The 21,477-nt window shown below is 39.1% G+C and overlaps 3 protein-coding genes across 3 annotated transcripts; 2 read left to right on the top strand and 1 right to left on the bottom strand.

The window, feature by feature from the left end:
- Positions 1-762: 762 nt before the first annotated feature.
- On the bottom strand, positions 763-8,788 carry fbxo42 (F-box protein 42). The gene is made up of 10 exons (XM_068593849.1): positions 7,014-8,788; positions 5,811-6,087; positions 5,481-5,597; positions 4,485-4,619; positions 3,739-3,892; positions 3,515-3,625; positions 3,005-3,101; positions 2,735-2,791; positions 2,499-2,615; positions 763-2,385 (listed from the first exon to the last, which is right to left on the bottom strand). The coding sequence occupies exons 2-10, from the start codon at positions 6,082-6,084 to the stop codon at positions 1,330-1,332; spliced, it is 2,118 nt and encodes a 705-aa protein (XP_068449950.1). The 5' UTR covers positions 6,085-6,087; positions 7,014-8,788; the 3' UTR covers positions 763-1,329.
- Positions 8,115-10,683, top strand: LOC137796138 (SUZ RNA-binding domain-containing-like). The gene is made up of 4 exons (XM_068593850.1): positions 8,115-8,842; positions 9,868-9,917; positions 10,021-10,287; positions 10,394-10,683. The coding sequence occupies exons 1-4, from the start codon at positions 8,792-8,794 to the stop codon at positions 10,503-10,505; spliced, it is 480 nt and encodes a 159-aa protein (XP_068449951.1). The 5' UTR covers positions 8,115-8,791; the 3' UTR covers positions 10,506-10,683.
- Positions 10,684-14,848: 4,165 nt separating this feature from the next.
- On the top strand, positions 14,849-20,094 carry necap2 (NECAP endocytosis associated 2). The gene is made up of 8 exons (XM_068594361.1): positions 14,849-15,010; positions 16,237-16,337; positions 17,010-17,114; positions 17,815-17,896; positions 18,300-18,408; positions 18,558-18,702; positions 18,803-18,887; positions 19,056-20,094. Exons 1-8 carry the CDS (start codon positions 14,916-14,918, stop codon positions 19,099-19,101), a joined length of 768 nt encoding a protein of 255 aa, XP_068450462.1. The 5' UTR covers positions 14,849-14,915; the 3' UTR covers positions 19,102-20,094.
- The last annotated feature ends 1,383 nt before the right edge of the window (positions 20,095-21,477 follow it).

Raw genomic sequence — 21,477 nt, 5'->3', positions numbered from 1 at the left:
GGAGCCGCTAGGGGTCACGATTGTGAAGCTCTACAGGTAAACTGCTCAAAGTTCAACCCCAGGCCTCTGAATGAATAAATCAAATGCAACAAAGTTAATTGTTGATCTTGGAGACTGTAGCTGCCTAAAGCAATCGCACCACAAGGATTAGTGTGTAGCTGATTTCAATTGTTTCACATGGTCATCCTCAGCAGATGGATTTATTGAAACTTTAAAGTATCAATACATCTTCTTCTTCTTGAAACAGCTAATGTAAACTGAACACCTAATGTTGGAAAATTGAAAACCTTAAAAAATATCAATCTGAATTTACAATTTGAATTTTCCAGATTATTTTAAATGTAGTTATTTCCAATTGTTTTTGTTTATTACATATTCAGACAGAAAACTAGAAAAACTATTTTTGGATCAAAACATTTATGTAATGTCAACTTCACTTTAAATTCAACCATTAATGTCCAGGTGACTAAATTTAAAAATGTCTATCACATAATGAAATACTGGAAATAGTTATTAAATCTCATATTTAGGTTTTGCTTCTAAATTTCTCATCCACATCCGTTTGTTTACGAGTTGCAATAGAAAGTTAATGCTAAAAACACATGATAAACATCTCACTATCTATGACAACTCTGCTCCCTCCATCTGCTGATGAAGATTGTGGGACACGATGGCTAAAGAAAAATCTTAACAGCCACAAATGTAGTTGTCAAAAAAACTGCAAACATTTGATAAACAAACACACAGCAGAAATACTAACAATGACAGAGCAGACATGGAGGCCTTTATTGTTGAACAATGTTTATAGTACAGTGCCACATCTCTCACCCACCATGGCCCCCGACACACATTAGTCAACAACTTTTAACAACCACCGTGCGCACATACACACACTCACACTGTTTTCAATGTAAACATTGCAGGCTTAAAGAGTGATACAAAAAGCAAGGTAGTCATCAATCGTTTCTGTGTCCGTTATTTCAGAGTTCCTCTATTTAAAGAGTTCGGAAGAGGACAAACAGAAAAGTTATCGTTTGGCTGGGCACCTTTTGGGGAACAACAGAATATCCTGTTCACTCGAATCACCACGCACCCACACACACACACGCACGCACGCACAGGTTATTATCAAAGTGTAGTTAAAGTGTTTTATTTTGTAATGTTTGAAGTAGGCAGAAGGGAGAATAGTGAATTTATGAAGTGGAACATCTAATAATGATTATGTTCTTTTCCCATAATCCTCTCTATAGGAAAAAGGCATTGTGTGTCAATTCCCTTGTGTGGCGACAGGGTGGAGCATCTGTCTTCCCAATCCCGTCTGGAGCTGCATTACCTTTTAGCTCGTACAAAGTACAAGGCATTGGTTTTAGGGTAGTACTTCACATTCTGTTTCTTGTCCATTAGGCCCCCAAAAATGATGAGCTCACCCCTACCCTGTACCACTGTGTGAAGGCTAGTTTCAGGAGGCCCTGTAACTGCAGCGGCAGTCCCGTTGCCATAAACTCTCCAGGACACCACCCCAGAAGACTTGGCCCTGGACACATCCAACACGTACATCTGCATGGGCTTGCAGTTGAGAGATTGGTACAGAGGTTTTCCTACGTTCAGGCTTTGGGGTGGGTGATGGCCAAGACGACGTGCAATAGGTGGTATAGCGTGTCCATCAGCTCCAGCAGCCTGTGGAGGGCTGGAGGATGAAGACGGAGGGGTTCCAGGAGGACCCACTCCTCCTCCACTACCTCCACCACTTCCTCCTCCAGGAGAAGCCCCCTGTGTGGAAGGCGATGAAGACGGTAAAGATGAGGAAGATTTGTTTTTCACTGCCTCCAGGCCTCGTCGTAAGGCAGCGGGGGACACTGCTCCTGGGGGAGTGTGTGGGGAGCCGGCAGGAGGTGTATGCAGGCCATTGGTGCTGGGCACCTCAGGGTGGTGAGCGGAGGAAGGGGGTGACTCCCAGCCATAGTCTGTGGAGGCAGGTGGGAGAGGGCGAGAGGAAGGAGATGCGGCCTGGACCGGACTGGTCCTTGGTGAAGGAGAGGATCCATTTAATAAAGGGGGAAGTGGAGGAAGAGGAGGGCTGTCTGGGCCTTGTGAAGGAGACGGCTGTTGGGATGAGGACGGGCTGCCTTCTCTGGCACTTCCTCTCGCTGAGGGTCGAGGTCTCAGTGTGCCCCATCGGCCGTTTACACACGGAGCCTCTTCGACAGCTCCCAGGACAACACCGGCAGCCCCACTCCGAACAGGAGAATGGGAGCGCAGGGAAGGCGGTTCGGAGCCCAGAGGGGCAGGTGTGGCACTTATTGGGGAGGGCCGAGAGTTAAGACTCGGGCTGAGCGGTGCACGGCCAGATGGAGCCTGTGAGAAAACCACGACACACTGGCCCACCTTAAGGTAAATGAACAAAATGAGAAGAAGAAAATAACACATTAGTGATCAATGTTACTGTCAGACACACACACGCAGGCAGGATAGGCTTTACGACTAAGGCAGACACTTACTCGACAAGCTGGGTGACACCACAGCTCAGGGGCCCCATGGTCCTCATTTTCCACCTGTAGCTGCTTCCACCTCCATGGTGGTGCATCCATGTGGAGGAGCCAGGCATCTTTAAGGAGCTTTAACACACATAACAACAGGGTAAGTCAAAACTGTCGTCAATTATAATCACATGGAACATTTTCTAGAAGATATAAATGTGTTGTTCTGATACAAGAGTGGAGAAAATAAAACCTACTGCATTAGGACCCCCACAGCCTCCCAAGATGAGCAATGTTTGTTCGTCAATCACAATCTAAAAAGAAAGCATTTAAAACATTGTCATTTAATTTCATATAAAAACATTACGTGGAGGTTTCTGGCAGAGAAAAGCCGTCTTCAAGGGTCAAAACACTAGCGACACTGTAAATAACAACTTCCTTGTCAGACCTTATTAAGAAAAGTTTAAATGAGCAATAATTCTAGGAGGAATGGTTAATTTTGTCTAGCTTAAATGTTGAAGCCTTACTTGTGATTGCCCCCCTCTTGGGTGGGGTGATGGGCCAGATATGGGTGGCTTGGACCAGGACCACTGTTCCAGATCCAGAATCCAGACTTCATTACTCCTGATTAGAACCATCAGAGGGGACGACATCATGGTGAGGTTCGTGTCTTGTACGGTTTTAAATTTAAATATCATTTCAGAATGCGGTTGGGGATTCACTTTTGAGAAATGTTAATCAGATTTGACAAATTATACCCGTGTAACAGTAACAGTCTTCTAACAGTAGTACCAGCTTTCGGGTCTGAGCCCTTTTTTTTATTTCTAGTCTATTTTCCTGTTTTAACTGAGAAACTAGTGGTCGTTACTGAAAGTGATATAACTTCATCACCTTCAGAAAATTCTACACTCAGTCACCTGAGGAGTCAATAAAAAATTTAAAACGAGGTGAAACACATTTGCAAAAACTAGATGCCCCGTCATCTTTGCAGCTAAGCTTGAATCATTTGTAATTAAATACTAGTAATACATTCATACATTTGCCGTGCTCCGAGTGATCCCCCAAACACCACCATAGTGTTTCCAATCACAGAGGAAGAGTGGCCAGCCATAGGTGGAGGTCCATGTGTTGTTACTATACAGTTCCACCTGAGAAAAAATGAAAAGGGGGAAAATCATGACCAAAAGTTAAACTGTACAAAGTTTGTCAGACACTTTTCATAACTTTATTCTTTAAGTCCAAGTATAGAAGTCTCTCTCACCAGTTCTTTGAAGGAGAGTAGGTATGGATTTCATCAAAAAACCTTTCTGGTTGGTGCAGTGGATATGGGCTGGGACGAGTCCATCCCCCGAACAGCACCAACAGATCTTTGTGCATTACAAGAGTCGCCCCAGCTTTAGGAGATGGATAAGAGCCTGGAAGAGTAAAAAGTGATTGAAGCTACATATGCCTGATGTAGTATGTATGTATACATTAATAATTTCATGAATATATACCACAAAATATTAGTTAGATGACTGATTAACTTATTGCCACAAATGAAAATGTCTGAACAGAAATGGGAAACATGGCAGCAAAACTGTAATTATTTTGCGACCTCGCATACAATTGACAAATGTTTACAAAAAAATTACAGTTTGTGATGCATATCTTCCACAGAAAACGCCTTTTACACACGTCTTCAACATAATTTCTATCATGCAATTTCATAAAAGAAATATACGCTTTAAAGTTTACAGAAATAAAATGTAAGTGCTCTAGCAAAATGATTTTACTACAATCTAATTACATCTTCTTTGTTTTGTTTTTATCTTCAAATACCATCTACTCTGCTTCTGCTGAGCATCTGACAACTATATTTACTTAATGTGGTTTCCTCTTCCACAGTTCCCCTTGTGTAATCCCCAAATGGAGTTGCTGTTTTTTTTATAACCAGAGCTACATATCGTAAAAGGGGCTCAGATTTCTGATTCCTGTGGGCCTTTACTGCTTGTAACCTACTCATACCTGAGGCTAAAGGGCGGATCCACTCCTTGCTGTTGAGGTCAAGTCTCCACAGATCATTGAAGGCAGCATTGCAGCTACTCTGAGTGCAACCCCCAAATACATACATGGACTGGTTTGAGTCATAATAACATGCACCTGCAACCCAAAAGAAAGAACAATTACAGCAATTTTAACAGTCAGTCTCGAGTGTCTTTTTTGCTTTTATGCCAAGAGCATTTCTAATGTGGGTGACTGTGGCTCAGGGGTGAGCAGGGTCTTTTTAATTAGAGTATTGGCTGTTTGATACCCGGCACCGCTAGACAATGTCGATGTGTCCTTGGGCAAGACACTTAACCCCAAATCGCTCACGTAGCTGTGGCTACGGTGTATCAATGTTAGTTAGTCCTGATTTTAGCCTTTGAGTGGTCGGATGACTAGAAGAGTGCTATAGAAGTACAGGTCAATTCAACATTTAATAGGGTAAATAGAAAGCCGCTTGAAATCGTTGTACATTGTTGTTTACAGTAAGGTTAGAATTATTTTCATAATAATCCTTAGAAATGAAAAGTCCACGTTGTCTTAGACTACATTCAGAAAAAAAAAATATATATGTATATATATTTATTCTACATAAAAAAATAAGAGAAAACAGATAATTTTATGTCAGTGCATTAGGCGACAGTATTTGACACTGGGCATGTACACAATTCACTGTTAATCACTGGACACAAAATCAGATCCAAGGTAGAAAATAAAATATATTCTCACTGCAATTTTGGTCACCGATGTTTGAAGTTTGTACATATTTACAATTTGCCATCTTGATTGTGTTTTACGGAGCAAAAATACTGACGCTGATCTGGTCTACAGCTAAAACTGTACTGAAACATTTTCAGACTTTAAAAGCATTACCACAAGTTCTGAAATTTACAATTTTGGACAGAGTATATCATATGTAGTGTTTATTTGATGTGTAACTCATTTTTAACATGAAGGGTATAAGCATCATATACTGACTGTGTGAAAAGCGCTGAGTGATCGGGGTCCCTGGATATGGGTATGTCCGACTTTCCCACTGGATATTTCCCTCCTGGACAGCTCTCAAGAAACCGTGGTAGCACTGATAAGCAACACCTAAAAGAGATCGAATATTAGTAAGCAACAGAAACACCCAAAAGTAGATAAAGCTCTTTTAAATTACTTTACAATTTGAAATACATTATGAAACAAGGATTCTCCATTTCACTGCTTTGCTTGTAGTGTAATGCACACTTCCACCCACTATAAGGTTAACCAGTCGACCTTAAGATTCAGTATTATAAAAGGCTATGTAAATATGAGGTATACCTTTAATGAGGCGATACCACTGCTTACATACAAGAGCAGCGGTCTTGTGCTCCTGGTAAGGTGAGAGGAAGGACAGAATATATTCAAGAACTTCCTCTGGCAACTCCACCATTGTTCTCCCCCCTCCTTTGGCACCATATTCCATGTTTCCTTCTTGTCGACAGGACCCCAAGTTTGCCTCTTCTTCCTCAATTATCCCAGCAGGCCCTGCACCATCGTCCTCTGTATCCATGGCAACAAAGCACCCATCCTCATTATCATGGGAGCGGGACATTGTCTGTTGAGACATGGGGAGACATGCTAGTTATATTTGTTCAGGAGCATGCCACCAACTACACTTAATTACAATTATGTTAATTGAACCTAGAATACTTAGTACACCAAACCTAACCCACTTCAATCCTGCCCAATATGCTTTTTATTTAATTTCTGCAAATCACATTCATAGAGAATAAATACTTAAACAAAAGGTTTATAAATGTTGGTCTTACACAGACAACATGGAAAGCTGCGACGTTAACCACCATAACATGTGTGAGGCATTTATTTCTCGTCAGTGTGAATAGTCACATCCATTGTCTGAACCGGGTGTTGCCCTTTCGAGACTCGGGTGTCCCTCTCATATCGTCAGCTACATCTAACTAGCTGTCGTTAGCCATCACATATCAAATGAAATATTGAGCCGCTAAAGCTAAATATCACCTAGAGTTAACCATCTAGGAAAACACATGAAACTCAAGAGAAGTTAAGTAGCGCAAACAAGGAACCGCTTAAGCTACAAAACACTGACTAACCTACAAATACATGTTATTGGATTTAACGTTTGCTCCTTTGAGAATACATGTTAGCACTGGCTAGCGCAAGCTCACTGCTCACGAGCATCCAAGCTAACGTTAGCGACCATGAACGAGTCTCAAGCTAACGACGTAACGCTATAGCAACAGCTTACGTCTTTACTTAAAAATATTTCCGCTTGACAAAATGTGGGAACCCTTAACTTCTTAGATATCACAATGTCGCCAGAACCTTTCAAGGCAACAGTATCTTCTAACGTTACACCCCACTAATGAGCTAGTTACCTAGCTAGCTGTTATCGGCTGCTGATAATCTATGCTAACGTTAGCTCGAGCAGAGAATTAACTCCTCTAAAGTCAAATACATGTTGTCAATGACGCTCCATAAGTGCTGCAGGATTTTCAATACCGTTGTTGTCGACGGGGTCTATTACGGGCTCTGACTGTTAATATGTCCTCTCCTTCCCCCCGGTATCAGCTCCGGAGGTTCCCTTGCAGCCTCCAAACAGTCGCCATCTTCCGCTCTGTGAACAGCGTCCTCCGCAGCACAGCGACGGCTGCAGACGGTCTGTGGTACCAGGGTGGGTCCTCTGGACCAACACTGCGCCCCCAGCTGCTGTGGGCACATCGGTTCCCCATGGGAAGGTTAGAATAACCCCATATGCGTATCCAATTTGTTGTTGTTGTAGCAAAGAAAATAATAAATAAATTCTTCAGGTCCTTGAACATTAAGAGATGTGTAACTGTAACTGTAACTTGATCAGACCTTGATGGAAAACAAATGTCACCGGCATATAAAAATATATTTACAAAAAATGGTAACGTAAGTCTTACTTACAACATATGATCAAAAATCCATTTAAATCACCAAAAAACATTCACTTGCCTTATTTTGAAAGAGTTGTCTGTAGTACCTGTTACATTAACGTAAAGCCACAACATCTGTCACAATGCTAGTGCTCATCATCTCTGTACATCATCTCTGTACATTGTACTTTTGCACATTCCTTTAACAATATTCATCAAATTCCTGAAAAAAACTGTTCAGCTTGTTTTTTTAAACAGACATCTTGTACATTTTTTTTACAACATTTTTATTGTCAATGTATTTTGTATTGTATTTAAAATTCTTGACTATTTGTAGTAACCTCCTTGCGTTTATGTTTTATTTTCTCTTACTGTGTGTATTGCAAGCACCAAACACCAATGCAAATTATGTGAAAAGCTTAATAATACATGTTGGGATTTATGAGTCTGATGCTGCATTCAAGTCCATACCGTTTATTTCCCTATTGTAATTTACCAGCAGTTGTAACCATAGAGTGTATGTAAAGGTTGTGACCATACATTTTGCTAATCCCTCTAAACAGACACTTGCTATTCTAAATATGTTACTATCATACATGTCGTCAATTACAATTTGTATATTATGTAAACATTATGTAATGTATATATGGTTTGTCCAATGCCCCGTGGTGTTTCTGTCTGTGCCTCGCACAGGACCTGAACGCAGCATTTCCCTTCAACAACACCATGTTGAACACAAGCCTCATCCAACACTCGGCGCTCTACTCCACCATCCATCAAAAACAACGACAGTGTGGTGGAGTAACACTATCTCTCACTATTTACTGACAACCATACAGCGTTATGTAGTTAAATTAGCTAAAACAGATTTAAATTACTTTATCTTGCGGGTCAGTTGTCGTGATATAAACTAGCACGTTGACGCTACTCAAGCTAACGCAAATACAACGTAATGTCCCTCCATGTTGTAACGGTTAAACTTTAGGGGCACTGATCAACGTCAAGGGCTAAACCCTAGCTCATTGTCAACTATTCCAAACTCCTGTGCACACTGTGCATATTTGTCTGAGCAGCGTGTAGACGACATCAGTCGGTTGATTTACCGAGGTGGTCGTTTTGACAAATTGAAAGTAGCAGGCAGCTAACAAGCTAGCTAATGTTTGGGGCATTGCCGTCAGTAGAGCATTAAGCTAGCACGCTAACACGCGGCCAGGCAAAGGGTTGTCAATTTGTTTATTCAGACTTCACCTGTCAGAAATACTGGTGAGATTAAGGTTCAGCGCGGGTCTGCGTGAGCGCTGTCCACTCTCCCATGCCCTCTGTGTGGCTGGGGGATAGTTGTGGAGCCAAAGAGGTAGCCAGCCAGCAGTCCTGTGAAACATGGAGGATGAAGAGGTCGCAGAGAGCTGGGAAGAGGCAGCGGACAGCGGGGTGAGAACAACCAACGTTTGGCCATTATTCATTCTAACGAGATTATAACTTGGTTTTAGTTTGCCAGCCTGTCTGGCGCTTAAATACCTAATATAAACAAGTTATTTATTTCAGCTTGTAATTTCATCAAATAAATCAGCTTGTCTTTCTGAGTCGTACAGGCCTCGCTGTCCTACAACGACACGGGACTGAGCCTGGCTTTATGTCAATTTATTTACTCAAAAACATCATTGTATGTGTGGAAATCCACAAAAAAAAAGAACGTTTACAAACTCGACTTTTCCCTATAATTCCCCCATTTTTTTAGACCCGCCCATTGCGGAAATGCATCGAGTCATTACAATAACAGTGTAGTATGTTCATCGCTGTAAAAAAAATACCATTTAGACTAGAAGCAAATATATATAGCAGATTAGGTATATTGAACTAGTTTAATTTGTTTGTGGCAAACTGTAAACTCTCATTTGTAAAGACAGTTCTATTGCAGCCATCCTGTTTTATTAGCTGTAAAGGGCTTTTTGCGAAATTGTTGTGACTGTACTAAATAGTATTATTGTTATGGAACTGAATGTAATATTTGAGCGGCTGAATTTTTTTATCCTCATCCTTTTTAGGAACAGCTTTCATCGTCTTGATCTGAAATGACACTGAGATATGAATACAGTTTAACTTGTAAACTTTGCATTGGCTTTACAATAAATACACCTTTTTAACTTCTGTCTGAAAATGTATGTCTTAACAAATGTAGTTTGATCTTGTGATGCCCTTCATTTTATATTCCAGAGTGTCTCCATTTTTTTTAATTGTAGATCACATATTGATGACCCCAGAGGTTCAATAAATCCCATACCAGGATGAAGGATTATTGATTTGTAATGACTGAAGTATGTCTTAATATCTATCAAAAGCATGTTTTTATAGATTCCAGTCAGCAATTTAGTAAACATGATCACATGTGTCAATGAGATGGATATGTAACTTGTTTGTCAGTATGACAAATGTAATAAATATGTTTTTCTCCTCAGGAAATAGAGAGAAGGCTTGAGGCTAAACTGAAAATAAATCAGGCAGCAAAGTAAGCAAACAGACAATTTATCAAAAAATGTCAATACATGGAAAATTTGCATAGGAGTTTTTCCCACAGTAATTTTATTCCCCTCGTGTTTTTACCTGTACAGGAAGTCCAGCTTGCGTTCGGGTGGCTCACCTGTTAAAACTGCTATTGTAATCCAGGATGACTCTATGCCTGCAGCACCCCCACCACAAATTAGAATTTTAAAACGTCCGTCAAATAACGGTACCGCAGGAAACCTTGCATCGACTCGTCCCTCTCAGCAGATGAAGTCTTTGGCCCAGCGGGAGGCAGAGTACGCAGAAGCCCGACGAAGGATCTTGGGTAGTGCGTCTTCAGATGATACGCCTCAGGACAATCCTTCTCAAGACAGGCAAGACATTACAACAAAGAAGAACATACAATGACTTTACAAAGTACTTAGAAACACAGTGAAGTTAAAAACACTGATATTAATTTCTTTCTCCTTGTATCATTAGGTCAGCTCGTACGAGTGTGCAGCAACCAGTGGAACCAGTTCGTTCAAACACCCATGTAATCCGCCAGCCCACTGGCCCAGATGGCACCTCAGGCTTCAGACTCTGCAGATAAAGCGGAGCTAACTGCTGCAAGGAATCATCTGTCTCCCTAAGAGGGTTTAAAGGGTGGCAGTTAAAGGGGTGATGTGTGGTATGAAGAGCAGAGTGGTGGGATGACACCAAATTTGACAGACATAAAAAAAAATAAGAAGACACAGCATGGATTAAAATGAACTCCTCCACCCTCTCTACTCTGCTTTCGGGCATGGTCTTTGCATTTCACCTTGTCTTTTCCTTCTGTGGAATGTGCAAGGCGCTGGCAGAGATCAGTCAAAGATCTAAAACCCTTTCTGTTCCACACTGTGAACAGGCTTTTGCCTCACATCCCTACACACTGTGATACTCTGACGTTCCATGAGGTGCCCTGTGATTTTAGGTATGATTGGCCGGCCGAGTGCCAGGGCATCAGGTCCCTCTCTCTTCAGAGAGAATAAGGCCAGCTCGTGAATCTGTGGAAATTCCCCTGAGGGGTGCAAGCAAAGGAGCTGGCCTTTCCACTGATGGAGCGTGGCTTATGGCTGGGTGTCCACCGGGTCGCTGGCCTCAGTTTTTTGGGGTTCAGTGGAAATTAAATGTTTGACAGTGCTGAGAGTTTACTGGGTGTTCAGCAGCTTGAGTGAAAGGTAAGCAAAAGTCAAACTGATCCAACACTTTGAATAAAAGTGCACTGTGCTTAAAAGTGCGTTTTTATACCGTAGTGGCAGAGACCCAGACCAGTATTTTCCACAGGCCTCTGTTTGGCTCTGGTGGCAATTACAGAAATGCCCGGTGGGCGCACAGCCTTTGGCCAAAGATTACAGATCGGAAGGTCGGAATGTCACTAAATCTAAGTTTATTCAAGCAATAAAGATGAAGTCACTCCCTGGATTATTTTTTACATATTGCCTATGCTGTGTTTTCAAATTCTGTTTTGTTTTAAACAGCTGACAATGGTTCTTCATGTTTGTGTTTTTTTCTGAGAAATAGTATGTTTAGGTCAGGAGATCAGTAGTGAATCAGAGATTAGATGATGTAGCCTGCATACGCAACTTTATTAGTAGTCATTTTTAATTTGCTCAAAGTGGATAAATAACAGACCTTTTCAAGAACGGAAAATCTTACGTTATCATGCATACATGTCCCTGTGTGTTTTGCCTTGTTTCTCAACTGAAGTGCTAAATTGGAACTTATTTTACAGCCAACTGTAGTGCATCTGTTTAGAAAAGAGGACTCTTTTTTTTTCTTTTTTTTTAAAATCTGTTTTAGCACCAGTTAAAGTATGTTGACCGAGGTTATGGTTTGGTGTTTAGAAATAACTATTTGATGCTCAGCTTGGGGGATGACATAGTTACATGACAACTGCGTTCATTTGGAAAGAGTCTGTAAAGTGTCTTTAGAAAACTTCAAAAATCATCACAAATATATCAAAAACTTTACCTTTTAATTAGTCTCCCTAAGAAGAAATCCAAATTCCGCTGCCTGGTTTTGATTTTTTTTCATGTGGTGTTTTTCACAGAAAGGGTGTTTACATCATTGTTTGCTGCCAATTTAAAAAAATAAAATTTTCCAACCATGAAATCAATAATCTTATCAAATGCTGATCAGTTACCGGTACTGATAATTACTGAAGCCCTTTGACACTTGTATGCCTTAAATGACAAATGATCCCTGGTTACATGTGTTCACTTTCCAATGCGTAGTGCTTGTTAGTCTAAAGATTGTTGTGGACTTGTGATAGTTTTATTATTTTACTTGAAAAATTCTGTCATTGAGGAAAACCTAATAGCTGCAAGAGTGTTAGGCAATGACAAAGTCACACTCCAAAAAGGTGCAAAAATGATTTTATTACAGAAATGTTTGTGCTAGGACCATAATTTATCCAAATAATTTCAAGTGATTGAAACTATTATAAATGAAACAACTTGTCTCTACACAGCAGCAAACTTTTCAATATGGCTGATGCATTTGTGCCACTTATTCCAACCTCACTCACTAAAAAGGAAAACACCTTTAGTGTCAGAGAAGTTCATGGTTCACTAATGTTTGGGAATTAAAGTTTCCTTTTGTTGTTGAGAGCAATATAAGTTTTCCATTGCAGCGCTAACATCTCAATGTTATTGTTTTAAGAGATGGTATCCTTCACTGTTGTCTTAGTATACTGTTCCCAGGGATCTGGTTCAATTATTAAAATAAAATGGATTTGTTGTCATGGATAATTTGAAGCAAAACACATCCTGTATCTATGTGACACATTAAGCTTTGCTTCAGTCATTCAAAGCCGCTTGCCTTTATGGCAGATTTGATGTCATTCTTGTTTTGAAACTTGGAAATCACAAATGAAATTTGAATACCCTTTAATAAACACACTTCAAACTTGGTTTGTTTTGTCTATTATTCGGGCAGAAACATGGATGAATTTAAAATACATATTACTTCTAAATTATGTAATGTGATGCAGTTTAAATAAACTGAATCTGATTTTAAAATATTAGATTAGTAGGTGACGTGAGATGTACATCATGTCATAGTTCCACTGCCGATGTGATGTCGATAATTGGCAGACTTTTTGGCAAAAACCTCTCCTGATGAGAGCAGATCTTATTTCTGCAAATCTGATTTTCAGATTTAATTCATGACCACCCAGAGCTCAGACCAGGAAGCAAAGTTGTAGTCTTACACCCTTCTCTGCACCACCATTAAAGCAGTTACCCAAAACTCTACGGTAACCAATAGAGTTATATAAAATAATCGCAACAGTGCAACAGAATAGGATAATCAAATGTGGACTTTTAAATATCAGATCTGTCATCTAAAGCTGTATTCGTAAATTATTGAATATCTGACATTCATATTTATTTATTTGTGTCTTACTGAAACCTTGCTGTGTCATGAAGAATATGTCAGCCTAAATTAATCAACTCATCCGAGTCATCTTAATACAATACTCATATTCCTCGAGGAGGTGGAGTAGCAGCCATCTTTGACTCAAGCCTATTAATAAACATTTTTAAGCTACAACTCTTTTGAAAGCTTCGTCCTTAGTCTTTCACATCCAACCTGGAAAACAATACAGACAATTCTAGTTCATTTTTAGTTCACATATGTGTTACTTGTAGACAAGATTACTGCAATTCCCTATTCCAACTAAGAAAAAAGATCATATTATCCTAGTCCTGTCTCCTGCCTCCTGCCACAGGCCTGCTGACGCCCACCCTACCAGTACTCTATTTCCTTCTGTATGAAATCATGCACCATTAATGCACATTACTAACTTAGCTTCTTCTCTGGAGTCTTTGTGCTTTCTCACCGCATAGGTTTCCATGGCTATATCTTGACCCTGGTCCTGCTTGACAACTCCTGCTATTAGTAGTAGTAGCAGTAGCAGTAGTAGTAGTAGTAGTAGTAGTAGTAGTAGTAGTAGTAGTAGTAGTAGTAGTAGTAGTAGTAGTAGTAATAGTAGTTACGTTTAAATTAGTATTGCTAACACATTACTGCTTTGATTATCATTATTATATCCAGTGTTGCTGTTATCTTTGTTAGTTGTAACATTTTCATCATGCCTACTACTCTGGGGAGAGGGAACCTCCTCTGTTGCTCTCCCAAAGGTTTCTTCCCTTTTCTCCCTGTTAAAGGTGCCAATGTGATGGTCAATGTGAGGGTCAAAGATCAGAGGATGAATGTATGTGTACACACTATGTATGGACACATACATACGACGGCTATACAAAAAAAAAAGAATTAAATTGAATTATTGTGCTCTAAGAAGAACAGGAGTGGCCAAACTTCTTTGATTGTGGGCCACACACACACAAATATAAGAGGTCTCAAGCCAAACAATAGTAAATGTGTATTTTTCAAATATTTGCCAAGCAAGAACATCTTTGTCGACCAGCAAACCACATGTTCCATAGAAAATGTATTATCTATCAAAATAAAACAACACTACTAAACAGTTAAACGTTGGCATTACAGTGTTTGTACGTGTTTCATTGGTGTTCGCCACATATTTAAAAAACAAATCTGTATCTGATGCTCTTTTATGTAAATTAATTAAATACTTTTAAACTCTAACACAGTGCACAACCAAAATAACCACAACAATATTATAATGCCATGTGTAAATCTGTAAATAAGTTAACATAACTATTAGTATTATTATGCTGTGGTAGTACTAGTAGTAGTAGTAGTAGTAGTAGTACTGGTAGTACAGGTAGTACTGGTAGTACAGGTAGTACTGGTTGTACTGGTAGTACAGGTAGTACTGGTTGTACTGGTAGTACCTCCTGACTGCTCAAACCATCCTGACCAGACGCGGCGCTGTGTGAAGAGAGCGGCGCGGATTGTTTGGGGATCTTGTCAACTCGCTCAACTCCAGCCGAGGTGTCCATTGAAAGTCGGAAGTTGGGTTTGATAGTTTGTGAAAACCGTGGTGAAACTCGACAAAATGGCAGAAGACAACAGTTATGAGTCAATGCTCTGCGTGAAGCCCGAGGTTCATGTGTACCGGATCCCTCCGCGGGCCTCTAACCGCGGATATCGGTAAGAAGAGCTCAACGAGATGTCGTGGAAGCGACGGACGAGTCTCTGACGGAGACAAGTGTCCGTCACGAACCCAATTTAACACGAATGCGCCCGTTATCGGACAACAAGTGGTTAGCTTGGATGGTTGGTCATTTTTCTGTTTCCCTGCAAAGTGTATTCGACGTTTACAGTCGACACGTCCAGTGATAACACGCGCACCGATTCAGAAAAATAGACATTTACGTAAGTTGAAGACGTGACACGTGCCGAAATATCTGACTGTTATCTGCTCTCCGGCATCCAGACCTCGTCAACAAACAGCCCCTCGACTGCTGTCGTGTGAAGAGTTAACTTTAGCAGAAGTTATGAGAAATGACGGGTTGGAAGCGCTTAAGACTGGCTCGTGTCCGATAATAGATGCAGGAGTTAATAGTTAATGCTAGAGGCGAACTAGCTGACATTATGTGCCATTCATTAAAAATGGATGCACTGACTAAGTTATTGTATGATTGTGTTGCTGAAAATAATATCGAAATAATTAAATGAAAGCATTATCTAACGTCAGCTACACTACAGTTTATAATAAACTGTTTTAGTCAGATGTTACATTACACCATAACATGGAGGAGTTACCATCAGTTTGACATTATAATATTATAACATGGAGAAGTTACATTCAATTGTTACATTATAATATTATAACATGGAGGCGTTACCTTCAGTTGTTACGTTATAACATTATAACATGGAGGAGTTACATTCACTTGTTACATTATAATATTATAACATGGAGGAGTTACATTCACTTGTTACGTTATAATATTATAACATGGAGGAGTTACATTCACTTGTTACGTTATAATATTATAACATGGAGGAGTTACATTCACTTGTTACGTTATAATATTATAACATGGAGGAGTTACATTCACTTGTTACATTATAACATTGTAACCTGGACACGTTACCATCAGTAATGGAGTACTGACCTTGATCGTTTGTTTTCCTCTTGTCATGTTTTAATAATGAAACAGTACATTCTAATCATATATTAAAATGATCAACAGGTGTCACATTTTCTTCAGTTGGCAGACAACCCCAAAAATATCACGACTGTCTCATTAATGCCTTCCTGAAAACTTTTAATTTCACTTCCTCCTGCTGTTCAAAGCTGCAGCTGTCTGGGTAAAAACTGTGATCCAGTCAGCTCCTTTCATATTGAGATGTGTTTCCTGTTTTTCTAGTGCTGCTGACTGGAAGCTGGATGAACCAGCATGGAGTGGCAGGATGAAAATCACTGCGAAAGGGAAGCTGGCCTGCATAAAGTTAGAAGACAAAAACACAGGTAAACAAATTGGCATCTCCTTGTAGCTCAATCTGACATGTGTACATAACTCACAACATGGATTCTTTGTTTATTTTGTAACTGTTCTTACCCTTTTAGATTATGACAAGCATGCAAAAAACAGTTGACACAATACTTATGTTAAAAACCATGTGAGGAAACATAGGTGCACAACCTATTTAGATTACAATTATTATTGTTGTTAATTACACAGCAGATTTATGACCTTGATTGTGTCATATTGACAAGTTGACAAGTTACCTGACTTAACGGCTATTTAAAATGCATGGTTTATTATGGAATATGTCGAACAGGTGAGTATCTCCCCTGGTAAATTTTTGTGGTTAGAGTGTTGTTGCCCTTTGATTGTACACATTTAGTTTCAAATGAAGCAATTATCTGAGTGAATACAGCGACAATCAATCACTGAAATGACCAAATTCATCAAGATATCATTATTACTTTCACCATTAACTGTTCAAAATAATTTGTGATTTTCTAACTCGGCTATTATACAATCCCAGTCTTATTTATCATATAGAAAATAAGTTTGTTTTGCCGTCAACCAACTTGTTAACTTTCTTGGTTCTTTGCAAAGGACCTTTTTACTTTGTTAGTCACAGTGCAGTAAATGACCCTAAGGCACTGTTGTTCTCAATGTGTTCTTTGCAGGAGAGTTGTTTGCCCAAGCTCCAGTCGAACAGTATCCAGGCTGTGTAGTTGAATCAGTCACAGACTCCAGCAGATACTTTGTGATCCGGATAGAAGATGGCAATGGTAAGACAATTTCTTTGGAGAATTAGATGAATATTCTCTGCTAAAAATGACTCAAATGTAATGTCACATTGATAGAGAAATGAATCATATCAATAAATAAAAAAAACTATTTAAATGTAAGAATGTATTTCCTACAAAACATGACGCGCTAGTCTTTCAGATTAATAATATATTTTTCTTTTTCAAGAGATTTGGCATTCAGGTTGAATTGTGGACGTGAAGTAGTGCATTAGCTTTTCTCTGAACAAAGGAAAGATTGTGTCTGTGTTTTTACTCTCTAAAAACTGTATTTCCTGTTGTGTGATGACTGCACATCATCGATCACCACGATCCTTAACGGGACATCATAGTGATTAAGGACTCGGTTAACTTGGCCTAGTTTAAACCCTCTTTTTTAAAGACGGTCACAGGAACTCTGTCTATTTCACTTCAGTTATAAAGTGACAGTGGATAACATCAAACAATATTGTTTTTTATATTAGGGCACCATCTTTTGCTATTTATAGCCTTTATTTAGTCTTTAAATGTAACACTCTTATATTCAGCCTAATATGGTGTAAAATCGATCGATCGCTAAGTCACAGGTCTATATTCAGTATACTCTCACTAATTGTCTGTATATTACTGCAAGCATTATGTTATTCATATGATTCAAGGTACCATTAAATTGCTTTTGTCTTTCTATTTTATTTTTCTAAAGGACGTCATGCTTTTATCGGGCTGGGTTTTGCCGATCGTGGAGACTCATTTGACTTCAACGTAGCTTTACAAGACCACTTTAAGTAAGTTACCTTCTCTTATGTCGTCAGTTTACTATCTAATCTCTGTTCACACAAATTTTTCAAAATTAACATACATATTAACATTAACGTGAATATGTTTAAATGTGATACTGTGAACAACATTCATACTTGCACAATTACTTTGTGGATAGACAACAGTGCGCATATTTGTCTAGTATGCATATAAATGTATATATATTTATTTACATTTTGAAAGAGACTATGGAAGAGACAAGTAAAAGAGACCATCAACACATTAAATCTTTTGGATTGCGTTTGCTACAATACTTGTAATACGATACCAATGTTTTGTTATCTGTATCTTGCCACTGTAATGACACAGTTTGAGTCTTTCCAAGGTTACTTCAGTAATAATTTGAGTGCTTTCAAACTCGTTCTAAAGGTGGGTGAAGCAAGAAGGCGAGCTCGCAAAACAGGAAGCTTCTGAGAGCACAGCACCTAAGCTGGACCTCCGCTTCAAAGAGGGACAGACTATCAAGATCAGCATCGGGGTGAGTCATTCAGCCCGACATTACACATGTAAAGAAATTCATTAAAATGGTTAAATAATACATGCAACAATGACAAACTCTTTAAAGCAAAGAGGCAACAATTAGGCAACAAGGACATTTAGAAACTCTCATGACTCCGTCTACTGCAGAACATCAAGAAGAAGGAGGCAGGGGGTGCCAAACCGCGGCCCATGGGTATGGGTCTCCTCCCACCTCCACCAGGTGTAAAGGTTGGAGGTGTAATACCGCCTCCTGTGGGAGAGCAGACAGTCTCAGCTGAACAGACTAACACTGGTGATTACCCTGCTATTCTATCACATCTCATTTATTTTTCATCTTCACCTGATTTAAAACAGTATTCATGCTTTACATCCATGTTTTTCTCCTGATCTAGCCTCTCTTTTAGACTTCGGGTCCCCTGGCCCTGTAGCTCCACCCAGCGCCGACGTGTGGGGGGATTTCACATCTGCAGGCTCCAAGTAAGTTTATCACAATATGTGACCTGTATTTCTGTCTTTCCATCTTGTCCATCTGTCACATTTGTGTTTATTTAACAAGATTTTTTGGTATTATTTCACACTCATCATCATCATCATCATCATCATCATCATCATCATACTTTCACCCCCCCCCCCTCTCCTCCACAGCTCCAGTAAAGATGCTGTCAAATCAGCATGGGTGCAGTTTAGTTGAGTGGTGAGAAAGCGTGCACACACTCAGGCTCCATACATTCCATGGAAAAGATGATTATGGCAAAAAGAAACTAAAAGAAAGAAACTGTTAGCAAACTTGACTGGCTCATTTGTTCGGGCTGCAATTATTCTGAAAAGAATATGTTCCCATAAACTATAGCCGGCTGACCAATACACTCTGGAGGAACAAACAGTAAACATGTACATATTTTTTACAATCATATTCTATTCTCAAACTTTGCCACAAAGTGGGACCTTTGTTTGATTTTAGAAGTCGCTAAGAATAAAGCGTCATTGTTGGAGTGTCTGCTCTCTTGAAGACAAGTGAGCATGTTGATTGTTGAAAGGAACGATTGTCTTGTTAAACTAACCAGATGAAAACATCTATCCTTTGCCTTAAATCAAATGTTCCCTTATTTTATATCTAGTTTCAATCCCTTCTCAACACTACCTGTCCAGAATATGTTTTGATTGTGTCCCTCTGTTCCATCATGCTCCCATCATAGTTATCTCATTACACAAGCTCCACTCATCTCAAGGTTGTTTTTACCATCCAGGAAAAGTTAGTTTACCCATTGAAGTTATCCATGCTTTGTTTAGCTTATAACAGTTTGTGTGTGTTTTTGTTTTCTGTTTCCTACTTTTTTAAATTTTGTTTTAGGAGATCTAGCAAAGCTATATTGGTATATGATGATTAGTCTTAAGCCTTCATCAAATATCCCCTGGTTATTTTAATCATGGTGTCCTTTTCTATGCCCATTCATTCAAAGTTTGAACATGTTTTTGTTCAATTTTGCCTGTGTAGGCCTGTGATGTGTTTTTGCCTCATGTGTTGTTGCTTTTATAAATGTGACCTGTTACCAAATAGAAATTTCCTCAATATTGTTGCTAATTTGCATCAAGTATTTGATTAAGTGCCTTTCAGAAAATGAACTAAACTGTATAAAATGTAAACCGAAGTCATCTTGTAAATAAACAATATATTTCATTGACACTTGTTTTGATTTTTATTAGTGAACTACTCAGCTTGTGAGATTGTCGAGAGGTGTTCTGGCACATGTAACACCTTTGTCTTCAGAGGTCCAATGTGTTCTCAGATATCAGCGTTGGACCAATTTAAGGCGTTATGGGTCTCCTAAAGTTTTTTTTATGACAACAGGAGAACATGGAGTCACCAGTTACCTCCTCAATGTAATCAGCAAAACAATATAACAGGATTGTTTGTGAACGCACAGACAGTATTTTTTTTAAATTTAGGATAATTGGTGTTCATTTAAGAAACATTTCCTTGTCTTTTTCAAGTTATTTAATTGTTCTGAAGTTGATCATAAGCCCATGTATTAAACTCAACATCAAGAATATGACAATGGCCTGCCTTTCAATTTTCCATATTTTGAAATTCCATAAAATATGTTTGTTTGATGAAACAACATCTATATGTAAGTTTTATTGAGTTTATGAATGTATTGGAAAGTTCAGCAATGGTAATGAAAAAAAAAAATTCAGATTAATCTGACTGTGTGTGAAACTAATAGTAATGATTACTGTTTACAAGAACAGAACTTTAAATGTGGTTATTTTAATTGAATAAATACACTACCTGGCCAAAAAAGAAGTCGCCACCAATATAAAGGTCACACTAATATTTTGTTGAACCGCCTTTAGCTTTGATTACGTCATGCACTCGCTGTGGCATTGTTTCAATAAGCTTCTGCAATGTCACAAGATTTATTTCCGTCTTGTGTTGCATTCATTTCTCACCAAGATCTTGTATTGATGATGGTAGAGGCTGACCGCTGCACAAAGCCTTCTCCAGCACGTCCCAAAGATTCTCAATGGGGTTAAGGTCTGGACTCCATGTGTGAACATGATGTCTTATGTTCCCAGAACCACTCTTTCACAATTTGATCCCGATGAATCCTGGCATTGTCATCTTGGAATAGGCCCATGCCATCAGGGAAGAAAAAAATCCATTGATGGAATAACCTGGTCATTGCTGAACCTGAATGTTGCTGAACCTAGACCTGAGCAACTGCAGTAACCCCAGATTATAGCACTGCCCCCACAGGCTTGTACGGTAGGCATTAGTAGTTAAATCCAGGTGGCGACTTTTTTTTGGCCAGGCAGTGTAATATGCCATTATTACATCAAAACATAGAATCTATTATATATTTATATCTATTCAAATACTTTGAAAAACCTAGATGGTCTTAGTTTTTCTCATATTTAGTAGTACATATACCCAAATATGTATTTACTATACTAGTTTTAACTAGTATAATCTGGATCTTGAGATTAGCTGAGTATTAATAAAATAAAATACAAAAATCTCAATCATGTGTACCCTGTGATAAATCAGTATTTTTATTTTTTTATT

This window comes from Clinocottus analis, unplaced genomic scaffold (genome assembly GCF_023055335.1).
Source record: "Clinocottus analis isolate CAN_PGR_092001 unplaced genomic scaffold, fCliAna1.0.p SCAF_3, whole genome shotgun sequence".
Classification (NCBI taxonomy): domain Eukaryota; kingdom Metazoa; phylum Chordata; class Actinopteri; order Perciformes; family Cottidae; genus Clinocottus; species Clinocottus analis.
This window is presented reverse-complemented; position numbering and strand designations above follow the sequence as displayed.

Bases quoted from the DNA above. Each gene is read 5' to 3' on its own strand.
- fbxo42 (XM_068593849.1), bottom strand. From the start codon at position 6,084: ATGTCCCGCTCCCATGATAATGAGGATGGGTGCTTTGTTGCCATGGAT. The intron at 5,598-5,810 runs GTATACCTCATA...GATCTCTTTTAG, and splicing joins GTGGTATCGCCTCATTAAAG to GTGTTGCTTATCAGTGCTAC. The intron at 3,893-4,484 runs GTATGAGTAGGT...TTACTCTTCCAG, and splicing joins GATCCGCCCTTTAGCCTCAG to GCTCTTATCCATCTCCTAAA.
- LOC137796138 (XM_068593850.1), top strand. From the start codon at position 8,792: ATGGAGGATGAAGAGGTCGCAGAGAGCTGGGAAGAGGCAGCGGACAGC. The intron at 8,843-9,867 runs GTGAGAACAACC...TTTTCTCCTCAG, and splicing joins AAGAGGCAGCGGACAGCGGG to GAAATAGAGAGAAGGCTTGA. The intron at 9,918-10,020 runs GTAAGCAAACAG...TTACCTGTACAG, and splicing joins AAAATAAATCAGGCAGCAAA to GAAGTCCAGCTTGCGTTCGG.
- necap2 (XM_068594361.1), top strand. From the start codon at position 14,916: ATGGCAGAAGACAACAGTTATGAGTCAATGCTCTGCGTGAAGCCCGAG. The intron at 16,338-17,009 runs GTAAACAAATTG...TGTTCTTTGCAG, and splicing joins GTTAGAAGACAAAAACACAG to GAGAGTTGTTTGCCCAAGCT. The intron at 18,409-18,557 runs GTGAGTCATTCA...CGTCTACTGCAG, and splicing joins CTATCAAGATCAGCATCGGG to AACATCAAGAAGAAGGAGGC.